Source organism: Bombina bombina, chromosome 2, assembly GCF_027579735.1.
Source record: "Bombina bombina isolate aBomBom1 chromosome 2, aBomBom1.pri, whole genome shotgun sequence".
Classification (NCBI taxonomy): domain Eukaryota; kingdom Metazoa; phylum Chordata; class Amphibia; order Anura; family Bombinatoridae; genus Bombina; species Bombina bombina.
In genome coordinates, this window is record NC_069500.1 from 801,509,620 (window position 1) to 801,535,982 (window position 26,363).

The 26,363-nt window shown below is 36.9% G+C and overlaps 1 protein-coding gene across 1 annotated transcript in view; it reads left to right on the forward strand.

Moving 5' to 3' along the window:
- Positions 1-25,955, forward strand: part of LOC128647293 (uncharacterized) — a 53,915-nt gene extending 27,960 nt beyond the window's left edge. The window contains exons 3-4 of the mRNA XM_053700087.1: positions 25,424-25,516; positions 25,618-25,955. Of these exons, the coding sequence (XP_053556062.1) occupies positions 25,424-25,516; positions 25,618-25,955 (431 nt within the window). The remainder of the gene's footprint in view (positions 1-25,423; positions 25,517-25,617) is intronic.
- Positions 25,956-26,363: the final 408 nt, after the last annotated feature.

Here is a 26,363-nt window from a genome sequence, read left to right on the forward strand (position 1 = left end):
AGGTGTGCTTTATTAGCAATTAATATTAGTGCAATGTGTATTAGTTGTGTGAATTTGCGCATGCTCATTTGGAGTTAGTATTTGTGGAATGTGTAGAATGCGATGATGTCATAGTGGTCGTTTTCTCTAACATTGTCCAATAGTATTCTTTTTAAATGTGAATTTGCGATGGTGTGGTATTAGTGAAGTGTTGTATATGTATGTTTGTCCTAATATATAGTGATATTGAATGCGATTATTTTTCTAGTGTATGTATATATTTTTTATTCCATGTTGTTATTTTGCGAATTTCCGCATCTTAAAGTATATGCGTATTCCCCGTATTAAATTTTATTAAAAATCCCCCCGCTTGTGAATGTGTAATGCTTGTGTGCTTTGTTGATTGATTGTTGTTGTGACATTTGCGGCGTGTTATTGTTGTGCATGATGTGGTATGCGTCATATGACCGAGCTGTGCGTATTCTCGCGAGATCGAGTGTTAGGTGAAAAAAGCTATTTATTTGCTTTTCCATTGATCTCTATGGGAGACTGTCTAACGCGGGCAGGATTCCGCGTGTGACATACACGCGTTAGGAGCATCGTTAGATGGTCTTTTTTGAACTCTAAATACCGGAGTCAAACAATGCCGTGCGTTAGACATAAAACACGCGTGGCGTTAGCAACCCATCTACCGCCGAACTCCAAATCTAGCCGTAAGGCTTTTTTTCAGTTATTAAGACAGCAGCCTCACAATAAGGTCTCATTTTTTATACTTATTGTATATATATTCTTTAAGGCGCTCTCATTTTCTTTACACATATATATTTAAAAAAAAAAACACAATTGGGCAGAAAGAAGCTACTCCCAGGTGGCAACCGGGCCATGGAACAAGCTATTGATGCTGCTGTTCGTTCCTGGCAGACTTTTTCTTCTCTTTCAGTTTTACATATATATTTACGTGTTAATATGTGTATAAGTTTATACTGTACATATATATTTACAGGGAACACACAGTTCTCATAGACTACTATGTAAAGGCACTTTTCAGTGCCGTTTTTTTTTTCTAACGCCCCGCACTTGCCAAATTTAAACACTCACAACTTCTTTTAGTAGCTTTTATTATTAAAAAAATGCTACATTTTATTTAATAAAAACAAATCTTTATTTTGTGGGCAATTTAAGTTTATTTTGAAAATTAACCAGATTATTTTGAGAATTAACCAGAGGTCTGTCCGCACATTAATAAATCGGCCCCACAGTCTTAAATGGACATCTCAGGTCCCGATGATTGAAAGTGCTTACGGTGGCAATATTTTTAAAAGGGAACTGATGCAATGTCGACAAAGTATTCAAAAGTACCAACATTACTCTTTAAAGGCAGCATCACAGGCGCATTTTACTATAGATCGCAATAGGTGGCGATGCTGGTAAAATATTCCAAGCAGCATTGGCACCGAAATTGGTGATGTAAAGTAAAGGATCCCTTGAAAATATATAGCACACAACCTAATAAATTTACCTATGTATCCCTAAACCGACATAACCCACCTCCACAAACTAACCCTACACTAGTTAACCCCTAAACCGCCGATATCCCACCGCAATAAACTGCCTATCCTATTAACCCCTAAACTGCCAATGGGCCATTAAGATGCCAAGAGGCATGAAGATGAAGAGGACTGCCATGGAGGACCGCCTCCATGAAGAAAGAAGAGTAATACAGCTGGAGTCAAGTTGGGTGAGTAGAAACTTTGGGGTTTAGAGGTAGGATTTTTTTGGGGTGTTTTTTTTTTTTTAGAATAGATTTTTTTTTATTTGGGCAAAAGATCTATGTTCACTTTAGGGCACTGCCCTCCCAAATGCCCTTCTAAGGGTGATGCCCAACCAAATGCCCTTTTCAGTGCAATTTTTAGAGTAGATTTTTTTAGATAGGTTTTTTTGTGAATGGGATTACTTTTATGGTAGAATAGTGTTGTTTTTTTTTTTTTTTAGGAAAAGAGCTAAGTCCCTTTAGGGCAATGCCCAACAAAAGGCCCTTCTAAGGGCTATTGTTATAGTAACTTTTAGTGTTAGTGTAGGTTTTTTTATTTTTTTAAAAGGGACTTAAGTTTCAGTGTTTTTTATTTTTGGTATTTTTTTATTTTGGTAATGTGTTTTTTTTTATTTTGTGTAATGTTATTGTTAATTATTTTGTGTAACTTAGGGGGTGTTAGCTTTGAGGTCTGGGTGGGGGTTAGGGGGCTTATTGCAATGGGGGTTGAGCAGTTTAGGGGCTATCAGTTTAAGGGGTTGTTAGGTCTTTAGCTTATGGTATATTAGGGGGTTAATAGTGTAGGTTGCGTTGGGGATGAGGGTGCGTAAGGGGTTAATATTTTAGTGTAACGTATTTATTGGGGTTGCACCGATACAATTTTTTTATGACTGAGTACAAGTACCGATACTTGTTTTCAAATACTCGCCAATACCAATTACCGATACTTTTTTTAATGTCATGTGACAGTTTACCAAGCACAATACAGACTAATTATTTAAGATTCCTTCTTTATAATTATAAAGGACTGTAATTCAAAAGACATTATGAAATAATAAAAAAGTTCACTGAACAGGTTTATAAATAAAAAATATTACAATAAAATATTAAATTTAAAGGGGTAATGCAATTGGGTTGTAGGGCTGTTATATAACATCAATCTGACATTTGTATGGACATTTGACGCTAAGCTGAACAGTCTTTCACTTTCCACACTACTGCATGGGGCAGAAAGATATTTTTGGCCCATTTTTGCCAGAGCTGGAAATCTGTTTATTAACTGCCCAGTACTTCAGGGGTTTGTCTGAATCAGGTACAGTGATCTCTCCTACAATAATACAAATAACAACAATTTGTATTGTCAGAACAGTAGTAAACAATTTTTAGTTTAGTCTCCACTCCAGTTTAAAATGAAATGGGAACATGCAGTTTGAAAAAACGCCACCAGATAGCATATGGGTAGGAAGTGGAGGTATCGGTTTAAGTATCGGTGCATTTGCAAGAGTACAAGTACTCATGCAAATACTTGGAATCGGTACCGATACCGATACTAGTATCGGTGCATCCCTAGTATTTATATACAATGTTAAAAGTATATGTATTGTGATGTATAATGCATATTATTTTAAGAATTGTATATTATTTAAAATGCAGTTAATTTTGCTTGTTCATTTTATTATTTTTAAACATTAATATATAATTTATATGATACATTTATGTTTAAAATAACAAAATTAACAAGCAAAAACAACTACATTTCAAATTATATACAATACTTAAAATAATATGCATTATACGTGAAAATGCATATCATATTAACATTGGATATAAATGTAGCAACATAGCTCATATAGTTATAATAGGGAGGTTTTTTTGGGGGAAAGTTTATTAGCCAGGTAGATTGCAGACATGGTGTAAATGTAGGCATTCTGTGGGAGTTAGCTAGGCATTCCAGGGTGAGTATAGGGGAGACATGATATAGATGTAGGCTGTCTTTGGGAGCTAGCTTGGTCTTCCAGGGGAGTATAGATAATGTATGACATAGGTGTAGGTGTTCTGTGGGAGTTAGCTAGGTGTTCCAGGGGGAGTAACCTGCACTTTGATTGGAATATATCACCAGTAGCGCAATATATTCCAATTTCTAGAAAATATACAAATTGAACAGCGCTAACCACTAAAGGAGGTTGATCAATTCCACATAGATAGAAATTACAAACAAAGAATCAGTGATAATGTAAAACACCAAAAGGTTAAGTGTACAATGTAAAACCTATATTACATATAAACTGACAAAGAAAAACAACAGAAATAATTCAAAATACTGCAAATTATACACTAATGCTTCCCAAAAAAAAAAAAATTAAAAACAAATGAAAAGCAACAAGAAAACCACAAAAAATAATGAAAAATAAATGCAATAAAATACAATAAAATACAATAAAATACGAGACCTGCTGCTGCTGCTGCTTTACCGGTGGTGTCCTGCGTGCCTCCCGGAGTATAATAGAATCCCAAAGATCTGTGAAAAAACAAAGCGCAAACAGACTCAAGTGTAGATAGATAAGGCGCAAAATACCACGCTAATATATTACACTTACAGTGTTAAAAGTTCAATCAGGCGTTTATTAAAAAAAACAAACATCAGATGTATCAGCAGACACATTAAGAGCAATATCAGTCCGTGAAACTGTGCGAGTCCCTCAGGATAGTCGTCACAGAACAAGATGGTTCAGTTCCTTACAGGCTTCCGTAGTCACGGCTCTGGTAGCAATGTCCGTAGCAGGGTATCAGGTGTCAGTGAATTCGCACACAGAGCACTACGGGTCCTCAGATAGTCCAAAAATGACCCCTTTTTTTTTTTGGACTATCTGAGGACCCGTAGTGCTCTGTGTGCGAATTCACTGACACCTGATACCCTGCTACGGACATTGCTACCAGAGCCGTGACTACGGAAGCCTGTAAGGAACTGAACCATCTTGTTCTGTGACGACTATCCTGAGGGACTCGCACAGTTTCACGGACTGATATTGCTCTTAATGTGTCTGCTGATACATCTGATGTTTGTTTTTTTTAATAAACGCCTGATTGAACTTTTAACACTGTAAGTGTAATATATTAGCGTGGTATTTTGTGCCTTATCTATCTACACTTGAGTCTGTTTGCGTTTTGATATTCCAATTTCTGAAGTACAGGTTATGAGTAGGGTGTCAGCCATGTTTGTCTTGCCATATTTTCAGTGACGAGACTTTACAGTGTGATGCAGGTAGTGTAGGTGTTATAACAGTTAGTTCACACAGGCATTATTTGAAGTGTTCCTACACAGAAACCATGTTTGGTTTTAGTGAGCGCACTCTCCATGCTGTGTGCTGTGAAAAGTGCCAACAAGTGGCAATGTCTGCGATGTTTTGATGACGTAGCATTCCCCATTATATACTATTGGAGAGACATCGCCACTTGCTTGCATTTTGTGGGTCCGCCCCTTCTTTTACATATCTGGGTCTCAGTGTTAAAGGTATAGGCACACACACACAATTCACACAGGTAATGTCCATTCCCTTTTAAAGGTTTATAGGGACAATTCACACCTTATGTACAAAGTATTAATTGTACAGGTGCACACACAAACGCAAACACAGCCGTAAAGGGAAATTGTACACTAGATTTTTCTTTGCATAAATGTTTTGTAGATGATCCATTTATATAGCCCATCTGGTAGTGTTTTTTTTTTTAAATGTATATTTTTGCTTATTTTTTTAAAAATGTTGTGTTGATTTTCAGACTCCTAACCAAGCCCCACAGTGTCAGATGTATACACGTGTTTACAGACTCTTGCAGGCTCCTGTTTATGTTTTCTGTCTTTTCATATGCAGTGAAGGGGGAGAGGGGTGAGTGTCTGCTTTTTTTGTTTACCCAGCCCCTTTCAGTGGGTGTCCCAGACTACCTCATAAACAATGCTAAACTAGGATCTTCTAAGTAAGTTTTTAAAAGGTTTATACTGAATTTTAAGATAAGTATCTGTGCATATTCTTCTTTATAGTAGGGTCTATTACATGCAGTTATACGAAAATTAATGTATACCGTTCCTTTAAAGGGAAAGCACACCCAACATGCATACAGCCTATAAGTTACAGCCACACTAATACAAGTTACATAGCCTTAAAGGGACAGTAAACCTTAAAAATAATGTTATATAATTCTGCACATAGTGCAGAATTATATAACATTATTTAAGTGCTATAGCTATAAATGCCTTTTTTACCTTTTAATATGTTAAAAATATGGCGCTTTTACAGACCCGCTCTCTGCTCTCTGCTGAGCGGGTCTGTTATATTTAGTCAGCGCATCGGGCCAGCTGTATAGTCACAGCCAGGCCCGACCGCGCCATAGCACTAAGTGCAGCTCGCTCCTGTCACAGGAGCGAGCTGAACTTAGTGCTATGGCACGGTCGGGCCGGGCTGTGACTATACAGCTGGCCTGATGCGCTGACTAAATATAACAGACCCGCTCAGCAGAGAGCAGAGAGCGGGTCTGTAAAAGCACCATATTTTTAACATATTAAAAGGTAAAAAAGGCATTTATAACTATAGCACTTAAATAATGTTATATGATTCTGCACTATGTGCAGAATTATATAACATTATTTTTAAGGTTTACCGTCCCTTTAAAGTACAGACAGATCTCAATATGTGTGGACTGCATGCATGGTGTGAGCTGTTCTGTTAGGGCTCTGTACATTGTGTGAATGTTTGTGTATACTGTGCTCCGTACATTTATTTACCTGATTATTTTGGATAGTCACATATAGGTATAGCATATTAACAAATAAGGGGGAAGGGGATGTATGAGTGGTGCTCAGAAATTTAGAACATGGTAGAACAGTTGATGAAATACAGGGAAATACATTTTAAACATATTGAGGAAGACAGAGGGTAATGTTATTGTACTATTTAATATTTTCAGTATGTGTAAAGTGTAGACTCAGAAGAAGAGGCAGAGAGAGAGATGAGCAGGCAAAGAGATTGGCTTTGAGAAATATGCCCTGATATTCAAAACCTTGCTCAGGTGAGATATTCTAAAATGATTCTCCAGCACTATGAGATCCCTAGTGAGATTTTCAAAAGGCAGATTTTGCTTTACTCCTTTAAGGGGCTTTCCCTGCATTTCTGTATGCGAAGGAGAGACAAGCCCAGTGCAATATAGCACTGCATGACAAGACAGTTCTGCTGCATTTACAACTAACAAGTAATTGTATATAGACTTACAAATATGGATAGATAACTAAAATCTGTGAGATGGATAATTGGTAACCTGCACCCATTTGCAATCAGAAAAAAATATATTTTTTAAAATAATTTTTCTATATAGGAAAACATTCATACACTAAAGTTTATGCCTTCACAGTTTCTGTGTAACTTTAACAAATTAGGCTCATAATTTAAATATTTATGTATATCTTTTACATATTAGATTGCACTTTGCATGTCTATTATGCTAATTAAAAATAAAAAACAGTCAGCTTCAGTTTCCCAGTTGTTCTATGGGCCAGATAATCAAACATTCTCTAGTTTGGAGCTGTTGTGAAGTTTGAATTATAATTTCTCTCCAAGCTGGAGAATTTTTCAATATCAGGGCCTCAGTGAGAGAGAGAAAGAAAGAGCAAGAGAAAGATTTTGAGGAGAAAGGATGCTTAGGGTGAAAGTAGAAGGTTGTGTTTGTGAGCGATAGGGGGGTTCAGTGGGTAAAAAAGGTGCCTATGAGAGTATATTTTTATATATCTGAGGCTTTTAAAAAAAATATAATACAATCATATGCATTTCTAAGCAGACCTGTATATGCAGGTGTATATATATATATATATATATATATATATATATATATATATATATATATATATATATATATTGTCTGACTGTAGGATGATGTCATAGGTGATGTCATTAGAAATGTAATTGATGATGTCATCAGCAATATCATTTGTGTTAATTTACGCTCCCCATATTTTCTATGGGTTAATAGAATAGGGGGCTTATGGCGATGAGGGTTAGCACACAAGTATGGGTGTTAGACTTTTTTCTGCTTTTTTCGCCCCATTGAAGTCTATGGGGGAGTACATTAACGCAGTCACAATATTCTAACTTTGAGCGCGTCAGGTTAACAAGCAAGTGTTAGAAAATTACTTCCAACATGTAATACACACGCTACACCATGCGCACAAAAAGCCGAAGTCTAACAGAGTTAGCGTGCAAGTGGGAGCATTAAAAAGCGGTTCACTTGTAATCTAGCCCTTAATAAATAAATAATACCCTGAATGAATTAAGAAATCAACATGTCTAGAACTTTAAAGAGAATGCCATATCTGGCCAGAGTCACATATGGAATAATATTGAATTAAAATATGCACACAAACCAAAAGTTGGTATAGAAACAACATTCTGGAGCTATGATAAAAAGTCTGCTGCTGTAATGTTAGGAACACTTATAATATTATAATATATTAATAATACTGACAAGTTTTGATCTGAGTATTGTATGGCTATACCAGAACTTCCAATGTCATGGTGGAGTTAAGACCATTCTGACTTATGAGCATCACAGCCAAATGACCGACCAAATATTTTCTTTCATGATTCAGATAGAGCAGGCAATTTTAAGCAACTTTTCAAATTTACTTCTATTATCAAATGTTCTTCTTTCGTCCATTATTTTCCTTATTATTTACTATATTTTTTTAATAAAATATGATGAAAAAATTGAAAAAAACACACTTTTTCTAACTTTGACCCCAAAATCAGTTACACATCTACAACCACCAAAAAACACCCATGCTAAATAGTTTCTAATTGTTGTCCTGAGTTTAGAAATACCCAATGTTTACATGTTCTTTGCTTTTTTGCAAGTTATAGGGCAATATGTACAAGTAGCACTTTGCTATTATCAAACTATTTTTTTTTCCTCAAAATTAGCGATAGTTACATTTTCACACTAATATCTGTCAGGAATTTCTGAATAATCCTTCACATGTATATATTTTTTAAAAGAAGACAACCTAAGGTATTAAATTTGAGGTATTTTGACTCTTTTCATGCCAACCATTTTACCACCAATTTATGCCAAAGTTTGAAGAAGAAAAGAAAATGGTGATTTTTTGACAAAATAGCAATTTAAGAATATATTTACTAAGAACGTTAAGGGTTACTGCCAAATAACACCCCAATATGTGTTCAGCAACATCTCCTGAGTAAAGTGATACCACCCATTTATAGGTGTGTTGGGTTCTCAGGGGGCTAAAAGGCCTTCATTTTAGGGGGTGCATTCCAGTTTTCCAACTTGGAATTTTCACTTCTGTCATCATGCACCCATGTCCTTTTTGGGACATTTCTGAAGCCGGCCAATGTAATTTACCCCCATCAAACCATATACTTTTGAAATGTAGACACCCTCAGGTATATGAAATGTTGGTATTTTAACACTTTACATGCACTAATTCAACCACCAGTCTTTGTCAAACATTCGGGTAGTCATTTTTTGTGTTATTTTTCACACACATTATACTTTAGGCATGGATTCTCAGTTCCTGTTATGTGTTACTGAGAAAAAAACACACCTCAATATGTGTTCAACAACATCTCCTGAGTACAATGATACCACCCATGAATAGGTTTGTCGGGTTCTCAGGGGGGCTAAAAGGCCTTATTTTTAGGGGGCACATTCCAGTTTTCCAACTTGGAATTTTGACATCTGTCATCATGCACCCATGTCTTATTTGGGACATTTCTGAAGCCGGCCAATGTAATTTACCCCATCAAACCATATGATACCACATACCTTTGTAACACTAATTTCTGCTTGATTTAAAATTTTCTGAAGTAATATACAACAAGATAGCTGTAATTTTGTAGTCAAACTTGAAACTGTTGTAAAAGGTAATAACACACACAATCTTTCATAACACACACACATACACACACACTCTCTTATACAACACTCATACATACCACACACATACTCTCATACAACACACACATACAACCCACACTCTCGTATAACGCACATACACACCCCACACTCTCATACAACAAACACTCCAATACAACACATCACACACTCTCCTACAAAACACACACCATACACTACTATAATACACACCAATCATGACCCAGTAGACATGGTGTTGTGACACAGAGAAATTTACCTGTAAAATAAAAACTAATCCAAGTTACAATTACACCTAACACTACACTATACTTTAATAAATTATTCCTATTTAAAACTAAATACTTACCTGTAAAATAAACCCTAAGATAGCTACAATATAATTAATAATTACATTGTTGCTATTTTAGGATTTATATTTATTTTACAGGTAACTTTGTATTTATTTTAGCTAGTTAGAATAGTTATTAAATAGTTATTAACTATTTAATAACTACCTAGCTAAAAGAAATACAAAATTACCTGTAAAATAAATCCTAACCTAAGTTACAATTAAAACTAACACTACACTATCATTAAATTAATTAAATAAATTAACTACAAATAACTACAATTAAATACAATTACATAAACTAACTAAAGTTACAAACATTTAAAAAATATTACAACAATTTTAAGCTAATTACACCTAATCTAAGCGCCCTAATAAAATAACAAAGCCCCCCAAAATAAAAAAATTCCCTACCCTATTCTAAATTAAAAAAGTTCAAAGCTCTTATACCTTACCAGCCCTTAAAAGGGCCTTTTGCGGGGCATGCCCCAAAGAAAACTGCTCTTTTGCCTGTAAAAGAAAAATACAACCCCCCCCAACATTAAAACCCACCACCCACATACCCCTAATCTAACCCAAACCCCCTTAAATAAACCTAACACTACCCCCCTGAAGATCATCCTACCTTGAGTTGTCTATTATTATTAATTACATTGTAGCTATCTTAGGGTTTATTTTACAGGTAAGTATTTAGTTTTAAATAGGATTAATTTATTTAAGTATAGTGTAGTGTTAGGTGTAATTGTAACTTAGGTTAGTTTTTATTTTACAGGTAAATTTCTCTTTATTTTAGCTAGGTAAGCTATTAAATAGTTAATAACTATTTAATAACTATTGTACCTAGTTAAAATAAATTGAAAGTTACCTGTAAAATAAAAATAAATCCTAAGATAGCTACAATATAATTATTATTTATATTGTAGCTATATTAGGGTTTATTTTAAAGGTAAGTATTTAGTTTTAAATAGGATTAACTTAGTTAATAAGAGAAATATTATTTAGATTTATTTAATTATTATTTAAGTTAGGGGGGTTTTAGGGTTAGTGTTAGACTTTGGTTTAGGGGTTAATAATTTTATTACAGTGGCGGCGGTGTAGGGGGGCAGGATAGGGGTTAATAAATGTATTATAGGTGTAGGGGGGCAGATTAGGGGTTAATAAGTTTAATATAGGTTGCGGCGGGGTCCTGGAGTGGCGGTTTAGGTGTTAAACTATTTATTTAGTTGCGGCGAGGTGCGGGATCAGCAGGATAGGGGTTAATAACTTTATTATAGAGGGCGGCGGTATGGGGGGGCAGGATAGGGGTTAATAGGTATAATGTAGCTTGCGTAGGGCTCCGGGAGCGGCGGTTTAGGGGTTAATACATATATTATAGTTGCGGCGGGGACCGGGAGCGGCGGTTTAGGGGTTAGCATATTTATTATAGCTTGCGGTGGGCTCCGGGAGCGGCGGTTTAGGGGTTAATACATATATTATAGTTGCGGCGGGGACCGGGAGCGGCGGTTTAGGGGTTAACATATTTATTATAGCTTGCGGTGGGCTCCGGGAGCGGCAGTTTAGGGGTTAATCAGTTTATTAGAGTGGCGGTGGGCTCCGGGAGCGGCGGTTTAGGGGGTAATAACTTTATTTAGTTGCGGCGGTGTAGGGGGGACAGATTAGGGGTGTTTAGACTCGGGGTACATGTTAGGGTGTTAGGTGCAGACATCTTCCATAGAAATCAATGGGATGTCTGGCAGCAGCGAACATGACTTTCGCTATGGTCAGACTCCCATTGATTCCTATGGGATCCGCCGCCTCCAGGTACGCTGGGCCGGAAAAGTGCCGAGCGTACCTGCTAGTTTTTTTTATAACTAGCAAAAGTAGTCAGATTGTGCTGCACTTGTGTGCGGAACATCTGGAGTGACGTAAGAATCTATCTGTGTTGGACTGAGTCCGGCGGATCGAAGCTTACGTCACTAAATTCTACTTTTGCCGGTCTCTAGCCTTTGATAACTAAGGCGAATCAGCCTCGCCACAAATACGCTGCAGAATTCCAGCGTATTTGAGGTTGACGGCTTGATAACTACCCCCCATAAGCTTATTTTAACCCATTACAGAAGCCAGTTGGCAAAGCTCTCCTTCTTTACACTGGGTGCCACCATCTTGTAGCGTAAAACAACATATTGTTGCATCCTGTGATAGAAACAGTGAGCTTTTATATATAAGTGATGTTATTGGCTATTTTACAGCAGTACCTTGCTCTTTGAATTATTTCACACAATAGAAAGAAGAAGCTTTACATATTTCTATTTTCAACACAGTTTAAAACTTACATAAATATAAAAAAAACCTCAGGAAAAATATGTAGAAACTGCTCTGTATTGTGCCTTCTAAACTGTAGTGTACAGTAATGTTTGTCAAGACGACAACACTGTCACAGATCTGTGAATGTGCACTGTTTCTGTCACAGTGTGAACAAATACTTAAACTCCAAGATGGCGGTGCCCTGTGTGAACATGCAGAGTTTCACTAACCAGAACTTTAAAAGAGTTAAAATAAAAGAAGCTTTGAAGAGAGCTGAAGGCACACAAAGAAAAACAATAGCATGCTGAGTAGTAACCAAACTAAAGAAGTTTTGCCCAGCAGTTTAATGTCCCTTTAATACTAAGCAGAAGTACTAATACAGTTTAGGATTTGTTTTAACATATCTGTCAGGATTGATGAAGAATAGAAGCCCAGTAGCAAAGTATAGCTAGCACAAACGCTAGATAACACAGGAGTGTGTAGTACAAAACGAAAATCCAAAAGCAAGGTCAAAGGTTCCAAGGTCAGGGTAGGCAGCAAAGGTTTATAAATGGGAAACAAGGCAGAAAGTTCAGGTAACCAAGATTCATACACAGAACTTAACTCAAGGATAGCTCTTTAATAACTGAGTACTGAATTCACTGAACAGCAGTGCTTTATAGGGTTGTTAAATGAGTGACAGCTGGTAAGGGGTGTGGTGTTTGCTTTAAATCTCTTACATCTCCTGTGTGATACTGTTTGTCCAATAATGCATTGCTGCCACTAGGTGGATTGCTTGTGCAACCTCTGAAGTAGTCTAGGTACTTTTCACAGTTGCTGCAGTTTGTAGGGAAGAGAAATAATGTTGCACCAATATGGAAGATTCAATTAGCAGCACATGGAGGTATAGCTGGCTTTGCACTGCTGAGTCTGGACACCAATGGAGGACCAGCAGGAGTATCCTCTGCAGTATTAGTACAGATAAGTGCATTACAATATCATATTGTTTAATTTCCAGTTCCTATCAAATGTGACATGCTGACACTGAAAGGTGCCCTGATTATGGGATCTTTCATGTTATGGGTTGCCTGCCTCATCAATGTGCATGAACAACCACATACAGCTCACATGCCCTGCATTATCTGTGAAGAAAGGAACATGAGTTTGTAAGCAGAAGGTATAATCCACAAAATAAATAGTTCACTTCAGAGCAGCAATACACTATGTCCAGCTAAATTGCTGGGAAAGCTTGGGAAAGGACTTTTGGGCAAGATTATATATGTGGCATTGCCCGCAAAAGCCGTTGACGCCAGTCTTTAGTCCAGTTTTGCTTTCACCTATATGGCGTCGCATATAAATACAGCGCGTATATTTCACCCGTCGTCAGCTAATTTTACTCCCATAAACTAACATAGAACCGCGTGACAAATTGGTATCACATATTCAGCGCAAGGACTTGCGCTTGAAAATTGAGAAATTTTACTCCATTTTCACCTCGTCACACATAGGCAGGTGCAGCAAGCCTTACGTTGAAAATGTTAGCACCGTAACTCCCGTAACTTCCTGAAAATATTAACAAAACGCATGCGCAATATCTATCTACCTGTCAACCGCCAACCCCCACCTCAATAACTAATAAAACAAAAAAACCTAATCCGCCATTCACCCACATTGCAATAAACCTAATAAATGTATTAACCCCTAATCAACCATTCACCCACATCACAATAAACCTAATAAATCTACTAAACCCTAATCCGCCATTCACCCACATCGCAATAAACCTAATAAATCTATTAACCCCTAAACCACCAACCCCCCACAATGCAATTAACCTAATTAAGCTATTAACTCCTAAACCCCCCACAATGCAAATAACTAATTAAATTACTAAGCCCCCTAACCTAACACCCCCTAAATTAACCCCAATTACCTAAAGAAAAAAATACTAAATTACAATTAAAAACCTAACATTACTTTAAAAATAAAAAAACTAAGTTTAAATTAATCTAAAATTACAAAAATAAAAAGTCCCCCCCTAACAGTAAAAAAATCCCCCCCCAAAAAAAACCTAACACAAAAAAAACCTAAGCTACCCATTGCCCCTAAGGGGGCATTTGTATGGGCATTGCCATTAAAAGGGCATTCAGCTCTTTTACTGCCCATAAAAGGGCATTCAGCTCTTTTACAAGATTAATTCAATCTTAGCTTTTTTTTAAGTACTGTTAGAATTTTTTATTTTAATTGTATTGTAATTATAATTTAGTATTTTATTATTTTATGTAATTTGGGGTTAATTTAGGGGGTGTTAGATTAGGGGCTTAGTAATTAAATTAGGTTTATTGTGATATGGGGGTTTGGCGGTTTAGGGGTTATTAGATTAATTAGGTTTATTGCAATGTGGGGGTTTGTCGGTTTAGGGGTTACTAGATTAATTAGGTTTATTGCGATGTGTGGGTTTGTCGATTTAGCGATTAATAGATTAATTAGGTTTATTGCGATGTGGGGATTTGGTAGTTTGGCAGTTTAGAGGTTAATAGATTAATTAGGTTTATTACGATGTGGGGGTTTGGCGGTTTAGGGGTTAATAGATTAATTAGATTTATTGCGATGTGGGGGTTTGGTGGTTTAGGGGTTAATATATTATTTAGGTTTTTTGTGATGTGGGGTTTGGCGATTTAGGGGTTAATACTTTTATAATTAGTTCCAATATGGGGGTGATTACGGATATAGGGGTTTTGTAGGCTTTATTTTTTGGGAGGTGGGTTATGACTTTTTTTACAAGAGATTTTATATATTTTTTTATTTTCTTTGGCGCCGGCAGTTTCTAAAGGGCCGTAAATCACTGGCGACTCCAGAAATTTGTATTTATGCACATTTCTGGACATTGCTAGTTTATCCGACTTACGGCACTTTATGAACTGCAGGCGGGGTTTATTGGATTCCCCGATGTGCGAGGTGAAGTTATGGGCGGCGCGGGTTTCAGCAGTTGCGCTGAAGCCTGCGCCGCATATGTAATCTCACCCCTTGAGTTTAATTCCTTTGTTGGGGTTAAACACATAGAGGTTGATAAAAAGATTTGTTTTATGTTAACGGCTGCTAATAAGACCTTTTCATCGATGACACACTCACACTCACCAATTTTCATTGCTTATAAGCAGAACTTTTTTCAGGTTTGGTGGATCATAGTCTAAGTTCTTGATAATTAACTATACTTTTATGGACCTATTACTCACTTATTGGTTTCCACAACTGAAAGGACTTGATAAACTGAGAATACCCCTTTTCCCATTATTAATACCACAAACAGTTTGTAAATAGAACATTGTTTATTTACATAGACAAAATTCACAGATTATATTGGATGATGATAGAAAGCAACATCACCAAAGCCATAAAAATGCTACTTGTTCCATCAATTATAGTTAAAAAAATAATTATAAGCAGTAGCACTTTTACTCTAATAACAATTAGACAAATCAATAACTCAACAAAAACAGATTCCCACTTCACTGATAATGGCCTTTTTTAAATCCCTTAGATACATACACATATGATGTTGGAGCACTAAAGGTTAATTGCACGTTACCTGTTATCACTACACACTATTAAAAGGGATCTTTCACAATACAGGCCCTTCAGCCTGTAGTGTAATGACTAAACCCATAATATTGCCATTTTGTTTTTAGTTATTCTGTAGTTTTTTTCTAAATTGCAAGATTAACATGGCATATAACAATGTAGATAAAAAGGAATCTGGACCTAGTCTCACCCTCTTAGCCTCTCAAAAAAGACTGAGATCTCTCCACACAATCAAAAAGGATATATAACTAATAATTCCAATATGAGTGGCGCTATCAAGCTGCTATCTATAACAATACAATATATGTATATAATAAAACAATAACACTCTATTAAGTGTAACAATATATGTATTTAATGTCTACACCTTTAAAAGTTAAAAATTCTTACATGTAAAATAACACCATAAACGAATAATATTAAAAGTTGTAAGGTTGTGGCCACAACCAAGTATAATGAACAATCCTAAAAAACAATAACGTGTCTTGAGATAAGATAAGCAAACCGAATATGCAGATTCTAATAGTTTTCCTAAAGTGCTCCTGTGCAATAGTTATATCCAAATAAATGTGAATACCCAGATTAATATACAATGGTTAGCTAGTATCAGACAATTGTTGCCTTAACACAATATTGTGAAAAATAGCTGAATTACATCAAGTGAAAAAGACACACATGTATCAATAGCGAAGCATTTTTGATATCCCAATTTTTTAACAAAAAACGATCAAGTAGGAAATATCAGCATTCACTAGAATTTTAGTTATATAACATTCATTGTGATCCAAATTGGGAAATCAGTTCCAAAAGACCCTTAGCTAGGGTTAAGTCTCTATATAGAGTAAATGTAGATTAATAGTCTCGCGTGGCTGTAAAATCAGTTCCTTAATAACACCTTGTGAAATATATATGTGAACAAGTGATATATATCCTTAAATGTGTTACATGTGATCTTGATAAAGGCACTCCAGTGCTGAAACGCGTAGAAGTAATACTGTGGAGATTCAATCACTTCTTAACCATCAGACGGATTGCAGGACTTGGATAAAGGAAAGCCAGATAGATCAAAGATATTACCGCAAGACGCGATCATCTGACAGGCTGTCACATTTCAAACGGACCCAGCTTTGACAGGCAGTGAAGACGCTGTGAGTACTTCCGCCTCGCATGGAGCAAACGCTGGCCAGGGAACACAGCTAGGTAAGTCTGCCACACAGCAGAGTTTGTAAGCCAACCTGTCATTAACTATTGACTATCCTGGACACTGATTAACTTGACCGGTCAAGGAACTTTCACATGTAACACATTTAAGTATATATATCAATTGTTCACATACAATTTCACAAGGTGTTATTAAGGAACTGATTTTACAGCCACGCGAGACTATTAATCTACATTTACTCTATATAGAGACTTAACCCTAACTAAGGGTCTTTTGGAACCTTTAACTTATACGGATTTCCCAATTTGGATCACAATGAATGTTATATAAGTAAAATTCTAGTGAATGCTGATATTTCCTACTTGATCGTTTTTTGTTAAAAAATTGGGATATCAAATAAGCTTCGCTATTGATACATGTGTGTCTTTTTCACTTGATGTAATTCAGCTATTTTTCACAATACTGTGTTTAGGCAACAATTGTTTGATATTAGCTAACCATTGTATATTAATCTGGGTATTCACATTTATTTGGATATAAATATTGCACAGGAGCACTTTAGGAAGACTATTAGAATCTGCATATTCGGTTTGCTTATCTTATCTCAAGACACTGTATTGTTTTTTAGGATTGTTCATTATACTTGGTTGTGGCCGCAACCATACAACTTTTAATATTATTCGTTTATGGTGTTATTTTACATGTAAGAATTTTTAACTTTTAAAGGTATAGACATTAAATACATATATTGTTACACTTAAATTTTGACATTGGCATTTCTATCCATTTAAATTTCATTATCTCTACTGATTATGCTGTAATGTTCCATAATGTCCTCTTTCTATAAAAGTCAAAATATATTTAGTCAATCCAAAATAACCCAAAAATTACTTAAAAAATATGGTGTATGTTACAATTTCTAGTAATAAATTCAACTATCAAATTTTAGTTTTAGCTTTTCAGCAATTCAAAAGCAATTACTTTTAAAAATCTATTTTACATATAATCCCTTAGACTATTCGCTGCACTACTGTTCAGTCATAAAATTAATGCCACTCTAAAGAATGGACCTTAAAGGATTACAAACCTTTTTTTTTTTTATATAAACGGACTTCACATATCATATTACAATAAATATTATATAATAATTCACCTACTTTTACTCTTCAACAAAGTGGCTAGACCAACCCTTCAATATGGGCCGTACAAGATTAAAAATGATCTCCAATCTGAGTCCGTTTTTTGCATATAATTATGTGACGATTTTGTCACCCTGCGCATGCTTAACATGACCGGGAAATTCACGCATGCGCATATCCCATCCCTGATACCGATATTACCGACATCTTATTTCTCAACAATTTAAAGAATAAGGATGAAATGCTCGTTATTACTAGGGAGATTCTCGCTGCTCACCGATCTTACCTGCTCAGTGCAGCTCTGCTTATGGTTTGCATTGAGAGACACTGTGAGTGATGTAAACAATGACACTTCTGAAGCTTGCGCATGCGCATCAGGGCAATGCTCCGCCATTTTTCAGCCTGGGTTGTCCGCCAGGATTGGTCTATGGAAATGCATACCCGGTGGTATCATTCAATTTTTATAAGAAGATTGCTAATAAATGGTAAAAATGTGAAACGGAGAGTATATTACAAAAAAGGTATAATTATTTATTTTTGCCTAGATTTAGAGTTCTGCGTTAGCCATCAAAAGCAGCGTTAAGGGCTCCTAACGCTGCTTTTTACCGCCCGCTGGTATTTAGAGTCAGCCAGGAAAGGGTCTAACGCTCACTTTCCAGCCGCAACTTTTCCATACCGCAGATCCCCTTACGCCAATTGCATATCCTATCTTTTCAATGGGATCTTCCTAACGCTGGTATTTAGATTCTTGGCTGAAGTGAGCGGTAGACCCTCTACCGACTAGACTCCAGCCGCAGAAAAAAGTCAGGAGTTAAGAGCTTTCTGGGCTAACGCCGGTTTATAAAGCTCTTAACTACTGTGCTCTAAAGTACACTAACACCCATAAACTACCTATGTACCCCTAAACCGAGGTCCCCCCACATCGCCGCCACTATAATAATTTTTTTTAACCCCTAATCTGCCGACCGGACACCGCCGCCACCTACATTATCCCTATGAACCCCTGCTGCCCCTAACATCGCTGACACCTACATAATATTTATTAACCCCTAATCTGCCCCCCCCAACGTCGCCGCTACCTACCTACACTTATTAACCCCTAATCTGCCGACCGGACCTCGCTGCTACTCTAATAAATGTATTAACCCCTAAAGCTAAGTCTAACCCTAACCCTAACACCCCCCTAAGTTAAATATAATTTTAATCTAACGAAATAAATTATTTCTTATTAAATAAATTAATCCTATTTAAAGCTAAATACTTACCTGTAAAATAAACCCTAATATAGCTACAATATAACTAATAATTATATTGTAGCTATTTTAGGATTTATATTTATTTTACAGGCAACTTTGTATTTATTTTAACTAGGTACAATAGCTATTAAATAGTTATTTACTATTTAATAGCTACCTAGTTAAAATAATTACAAAATAACCTGTAAAATAAATCCTAACCTAAGTTACAATTAAACCTAACACTACACTATCAATAAATAAATTAAATAAATTAACTACAATTAAATCAACTAAACTAAATTACAAAAAAACAAACACTAAATTACAAAAAAAAAAAGATTACAAGAATTTTAAACTAATTACACCTACTCTAAGCCCCCTAAAAAAATAACAAAGCTCCCAAAATAAAAAAATGCCCTACCCTATTCTAAAATATAAAGTTAACAGCTCTATTACCTTACAGCCCTTAAAAGGGCTTTTTGCGGGGCATGCCCCAAAGAAATCAGCTCTTTTGCCTGTAAAAAAAACATACAATACCCCCCCAACATTACAACCCACCACCCACATACCCCTACTCTAACCCACCCAAACCCCCCTTAAAAAAACTTAACACTAAGCCCCTGAAGATCTCCCTACCTTGTATTCACCCAGCCGGGTATCATCGATCCGTCCAGAAGAGGGTCCGAAGTCTTCATCCTAACTGGCCAGAAGAGGTCCTCCAGAGGGTCCGAAGTCTTCATCCTATCCAGCCAGAAGAGGTCCTCCAGAGGGTCGGAAGTCTTCAACCGATTCAAGTTCAATCCGATTGGCTGATTGGATCAGCCAATCAGATTGAGCTTGCATTCTATTGGCTGTTCCGATCAGCCAATAGAATGCAAGCTCAATCTGATTGGCTGATTGGATCAGCCAATCCGATTGAACTTGAATCTGATTGGCTGATTCAATCAGCTAATCAGATTTTTCCTACCTTAATTCCGATTGGCTGATAGAATCCTATCAGCCAATCGGAATTTGAGGGACGCCATCTTGGATGACGTCATTTAAAGGAACCTTCATTCGTCGTTAGTCCGTCGGTGAGGAAGGATGGCTCCACGTCGGCTGCTTTAAGATGGACCCGAAAATAGAAGATGCCGCCTGGATGAAGACTTCCGACCCTCTGGAGGACCTCTTCTGGCCGGATAGGATGAAGACTTCGGACCCTCTGGAGGACCTCTTCTGGCCGGATAGGATGAAGACTTCGGACCCTCTTCTGGACGGATCGGTGATACCCGGCTGGGTGAATACAAGGTAGGGAGATCTTCAGGGGCTTAGTGTTAGGTTTTTTAAGGGGGGTTTGGGTTAGAGTAGGGGTATGTGGGTGGTGGGTTGTAATGTTGGGGGGGTATTGTATGTTTTTTTTACAGGCAAAAGAGCTGATTTCTTTGGGGCATGCCCCGCAAAAGCCCTTTTAAGGGCTGGTAAGGTAAAAGAGCTGTTAACTTTTTATTTTAGAATAGGGTAGGGCATTTTTTTATTTTGGGGGGCTTTGTTATTTTTTTAGGGGGCTTAGAGTAGGTGTAATTAGTTTAAAATGCTTGTAATCTTTTTTTTTTGTAATTTAGTGTTTTTTTTTGTAATTTAGTTTAGTTGATTTAATTGTAGGTAATTGTAGTTAATTTATTTAATTTATTTATTGATAGTGTAGTGTTAGGTTTAATTGTAACTTAGGTTAGGATTTATTTTACAGGTAATTTATTATTTTAACTAGGTAGCTATTAAATAGTAAATAAATATTTAATAGCTATTGTACCTAGTTAAAATAAATACAAAGTTGCTTGTAAAATAAATATAAATCCTAAAATAGCTACAATATAATTATTATTTATATTGTAGCTATATTAGGGTTTATTTTACAGGTAAGTATTTAGCTTTAAATAGGATTCATTTATTTAATAAGAAATAATTTATTTTGTTAGATTAAAATTATATTTAACTTAGGGGGGTGTTAGGGTTAGACATAGCTTTAGGGGTTAATACATTTATTAGAGTAGCGGCGAGGTCCGGTCGGCAGATTAGGGGTTAATACTTGAAGTTAGGTGTCACAGATGTTAGGGAGGGCAGATTAGGGGTTAATACTATTTATTATAGGGTTTGCGAGGCGGGAGTGAGGCGGTTTAGGGGTTAATACATTTATTATAGTGGCGGCGAGGTCCGGTCAGCAGATTAGGGGTTAATAAGTGTAGGTAAGGTATCGGCAACGTTGGGGGGGCAGATTAGGGGTTAATAAATATAATATAGGGGTCGACGGTGTTAGGGGCAGCAGATTAGGGGTACATAGGTATAATGTAGGTGGCGGCGGTGTACGGAGCGGCAGATTAGGGGTTAATAATAATATGCAGGGGTCAGCGATAGTGGGGGCGGCAGATTAGGGGTTAATAAGTGTAAGGTTAGGGGTGTTTAGACTCGGGGTTCATGTTAGGGTGTTAGGTGCAGACTTAGGAAGTGTTTCCCCATTGGAAACAATGGGGCTGCGTTAGGAGCTTAACGCTGCTTTTTTGCAGGTGTTAGGTTTTTTTGCAGTTCAAACTGCCCCATTGTTTCCTAGGGGGGAATCGTGCACAAGCACGTTTTTCAAGCTGGCCGCTACCGTAAGCAACGCTGGTATTGAGAGTTGAAGTGGCGGTAAATTATGCTCTACGCTCCCTTTTTGGAGCCTAACGCAGCCCTTCAGACAACTCTAAATACCAGCGTTATTTAAAAGGTACGGGGGAAAAAAACACGTGTAGCTAACGCACCCCTTTGGCCGTAAAACTCTAAATCTAGCCGATTGTGATTAATGGTAACTTTTATTTTGGTTTCAGTGTCCCTTTAATTTTTTTAATTGGTTCTCTTGTAACCTTTATTAAATAGTAATCCTATGTGAGCTCAGGAGTATGCACATATCTTTAGCTAATTGGCAGTAATGTTACACACACTGCTGCCATAAAACAGACAATGGCAGAGTTTGCAACTATAGATAACATTGCTATAAACATTGTTGCCAACATAGCTACCAGACAGCTAAGGACACATGAGTTCACCTAAAGAACAAATTATACAAAGAGAACCAATCAAAATTGATAACAAAAGTAAAGTGAAAGCTGTTTAAAAAATAATAATCATTTAATTTTGACTTTACTGTCCATTTAAGAAGCTTAAAGGGACATGAAACCCAACATTTTTCTTTTTCTTATTTTTCATGATTCAAATAGAGCATGTGATTTTAAACAACTTTCCAATTTACTTCTTTTATCCAATTTGCTTCATTCTCTTGGTATCCTTTTTGAAGGAGCAGCTGTGCACTACTGGGAGTTTCTGAAAACATCTGGTGAACCAATAAAAAGAGGCATTTTAGTGCAGGCACCAATCAGCAGCTACCTCCCAGTAATGCATTGCAACTCCTGAGCCTATCTAGATTTGCTTTTCAACTAAGCATACTAAGGCCTAGATTTGGAGTTCGGCGGTAGCCGTAAAAACCAGCGTTAGAGGCTCCTAACGCTGGTTTTGGCCGCCCGCTGGTATTTGGAGTCAGTGATTAAAGGGTCTAACGCTCACTTTTCAGCCGCGACTTTTCCATACCGCAGATCCCCCTACGCCATTTGCGTAGCCTATATTTTCAATGGGATCTTTCTAACGCCGGTATTTAGAGTCGTTTCTGAAGTGAGCGTTAGAGCTCTAACGACAAAATTCCAGCCGCCTGAAAATAGCAGGAGTTAAGAGCTTTCTGGCTAACGCCGGTTTATAAAGCTCTTAACTACTGTACCCTAAAGTACACTAACACCCATAAACTACCTATGTACCCCTAAACCGAGGCCCCCCCACATCGCCGACACTCAATTAAAATTTTTAACCCCTAATCTGCCGACCGCCACCTACGTTATACTTATGTACCCCTAATCTGCTGCCCCTAACCCCGCCGACCCCTGTATTATATTTATTAACCCCTAACCTGCCCCCCACAACATCGCCGCCAGCTACTTAAAATAATTAACCCCTAATCTTCCGACCGCAAAGCGCCGCCACCTACGTTATCCCTATGTACCCCTAATCTGCTACCCCTAACACCGCCGACCCCTATATTATATTTATTAACCCCTAATCTGCCCCCCTCAACGTCGCCGACACCTGCCTACACTTATTAACTCCTAATCTGCCGAGCGGACCTGAGCGCTACTATAATAAAGTTATTAACCCCTAACCCGCCTCACTAACCCTATCATAAATAGTATTAACCCCTAATCTGCCCTCCCTAACATCGCCGACACCTACCTTCAATTATTAACCCCTAATCTTCCGATCGGAGCTCACCGCTATTCTAATAAATGTATTAACCCCTAAAGCTAAGTCTAACCCTAACACTAACACCCCCCTAAGTTAAATATAATTTACATCTAACGAAATAAATTAACTCTTATTAAATAAATTATTCCTATTTAAAGCTAAATACTTACCTGTAAAATAAATCCTAATATAGCTACACTATAAATTATAATTATATTATAGCTACTTTAGGATTAATATTTATTTTACAGGCAACTTTGTATTTATTTTAACCAGGTACAATAGCTATTAAATAGTTAAGAACTATTTAATAGCTACCTAGTTAAAATAATAACAAATTTACCTGTAAAATAAATCCTAACCTAAGATATAATTAAACTTAACACTACACTATCAATAAAATAATTAAATAAACTACCTACAATTACCTACAATTAACCTAACACTACACTATCAATAAATTAATTAAACACAATTGCTACAAATAAATACAATTAAATAAACTATCTAAAGTACAAAAAATAAAAAATAACTAAGTTACAAAAAATAAAAAAATATTTACAAACATAAGAAAAATATTACAACAATTTTAAACTAATTACACCTACTCTAAGCCCCCTAATAAAATAACAAAGCCCCCCAAAATAAAAAATTCCCTACCCTATTCTAAATTAAAAAAGTTACAAGCTCTTTTACCTTACCAGCCCTGAACAGGGCCCTTTGCGGGGCATGCCCCAAGAAGTTCAGCTCTTTTGCCTGTAAAAAAAAACATACAATACCCCCCCCCCAACATTACAACCCACCACCCACATACCCCTAATCTAACCCAAACCCCCCTTAAATAAACCTAACACTAATCCCCTGAAGATCTTCCTACCTTGTCTTCACCATCCAGGTATCACCGATCCGTCCTGGCTCCAAGATCTTCATCCAACCCAAGCGGGGGTTGGCGATCCATAATCCGGTGCTGAAGAGGTCCAGAAGAGGCTCCAAAGTCTTCCTCCTATCCGGCAAGAAGAGGACATCCGGACCGGCAAACATCTTCTCCAAGAGGCATCTTCGATCTTCTTCCATCCGGAGCGAAGCGGCAGGATCCTGACGACCTCCAGTGCGGAACATCCATCCAGACCGACGACTGAACGACGAATGACTGTTCCTTTAAGGGACGTCATCCAAGATGGCGTCCCTCGAATTCCGATTGGCTGATAGGATTCTATCAGCCAATCGGAATTAAGGTAGGAATTTTCTGATTGGCTGATGGAATCAGCCAATCAGAATCTAGTTCAATCCGATTGGCCGATCCAATCAGCCAATCAGATTGAGCTCGCATTCTATTGGCTGATCGGAACAGCCAATAGAATGCGAGCTCAATCTGATTGGCTGATTGAGGGTGCAGACGTAGGAAGTGTTTCCCCATAGCAAACAATGGGGCTGCGTTAGGAGCTGAACGCTGCTTTTTTGCAGGTGTTAGGTTTTTTTTCAGCTCAAACAGCCCCATTGTTTCCTATGGGAGAATCGTGCACGAGCACGTTTTTGAGGCTGGCCGCGTCCGTAAGCAACTCTGGTATCGAGAGTTGCATTTGCGGTAAAAATGCTCTACGCTCCTTTTTTGGAGCCTAACGCAGCATTTGTTTGAACTCTCGATACCAGAGTTAATTTTATGGTGCGGCCAGAAAAAAGCCCGCGGAGCGTTAACAGCCCTTCTACCGCCAAACTCCAAATCTAGGCCTAAGAGAATTAAGCAATTTAGATATTAGAAGCAACTTTGAAAGTTGTTTAAAATCACATGCTCTATCTAAATCATAAAATAAAAATTTGGGGTTTCATGTCCCTTTAATATATGTTTGATAAAGATACTCATTTAAGTAAGAACAGCAGACATAGTTCATGCAAATGAGGAAATGCAACAGTTTAGTATAATATTTCTGTCTTGTGTTTAATTTGCATATTATTATATTATTTAAGAAGTTATCTTCGTTGGGTTTTTACCACATGTGCTTTACATACCTAAACTAATTAAAATGTTGATCCTTGCTGTACTGAATTGCATCTTAATTTCATGTAAGTAAAGGTGGCAGCACAAAGGCAACAAAAAATAAAAATAAATAAATACATTATATATATAAATATATTTTACAACAAAGTCATGTTTTCTCTTTCAGATGCTGAGTGTCAGACTCCAGGTCTATCACCCTCTACTCTTTCAGTTCCTACTACTCAAAAAGCAACATTAATTTGCAATGTTGGAGTAAAAGATCTGCACCCTACATGTTTGCTGAGGCAGATTCCCGGAGAAGCTCCAAAGCTCATTGTATGTGACCGTTCTTCGTTCACATCTCCACAGTTTGGACCTGGAATGTCATCCACACATTATGATTTTTCAAAGAACAGTGCTTGGACTGAGTATACATTGTCTATAAAAAATGTGGATATTGGAGACACAGCTCTTTATCATTGTGTCAAGTATTATGATGGCCCTGGATACCACTGTAATAAATAGCTGAACAAAAACCTCTTCTTTTGTTGAACTACTCATATACTAAATACCAGCTGGCAACACATAACTTCTGATGCAGTAAATGACAGATGGTTCTATTTAAACAGACATTAGCATGTTCTTTTGTAATTTTTTTATTTAGATGTGGTATAATAATGTACATGACGTATACTTGATAACTCATAATTCTGTATCTTAAAACACTGTCCTTTTGTTTGGTGCTTTTCAAAGAACACATATTCGTATTAAAAATGGTTTGTGTCTTGCAGTGACAAGTTTTTAATAGCGTGGGATTTTAATTCTTGACTTCTTGTTTTTATTATATGTTATTATATGTTGTGTTTATTATAATCTTATACATCCACTGAAATAAATCATTAGACAAACATCTCAAATGATCTCAAGATTCAT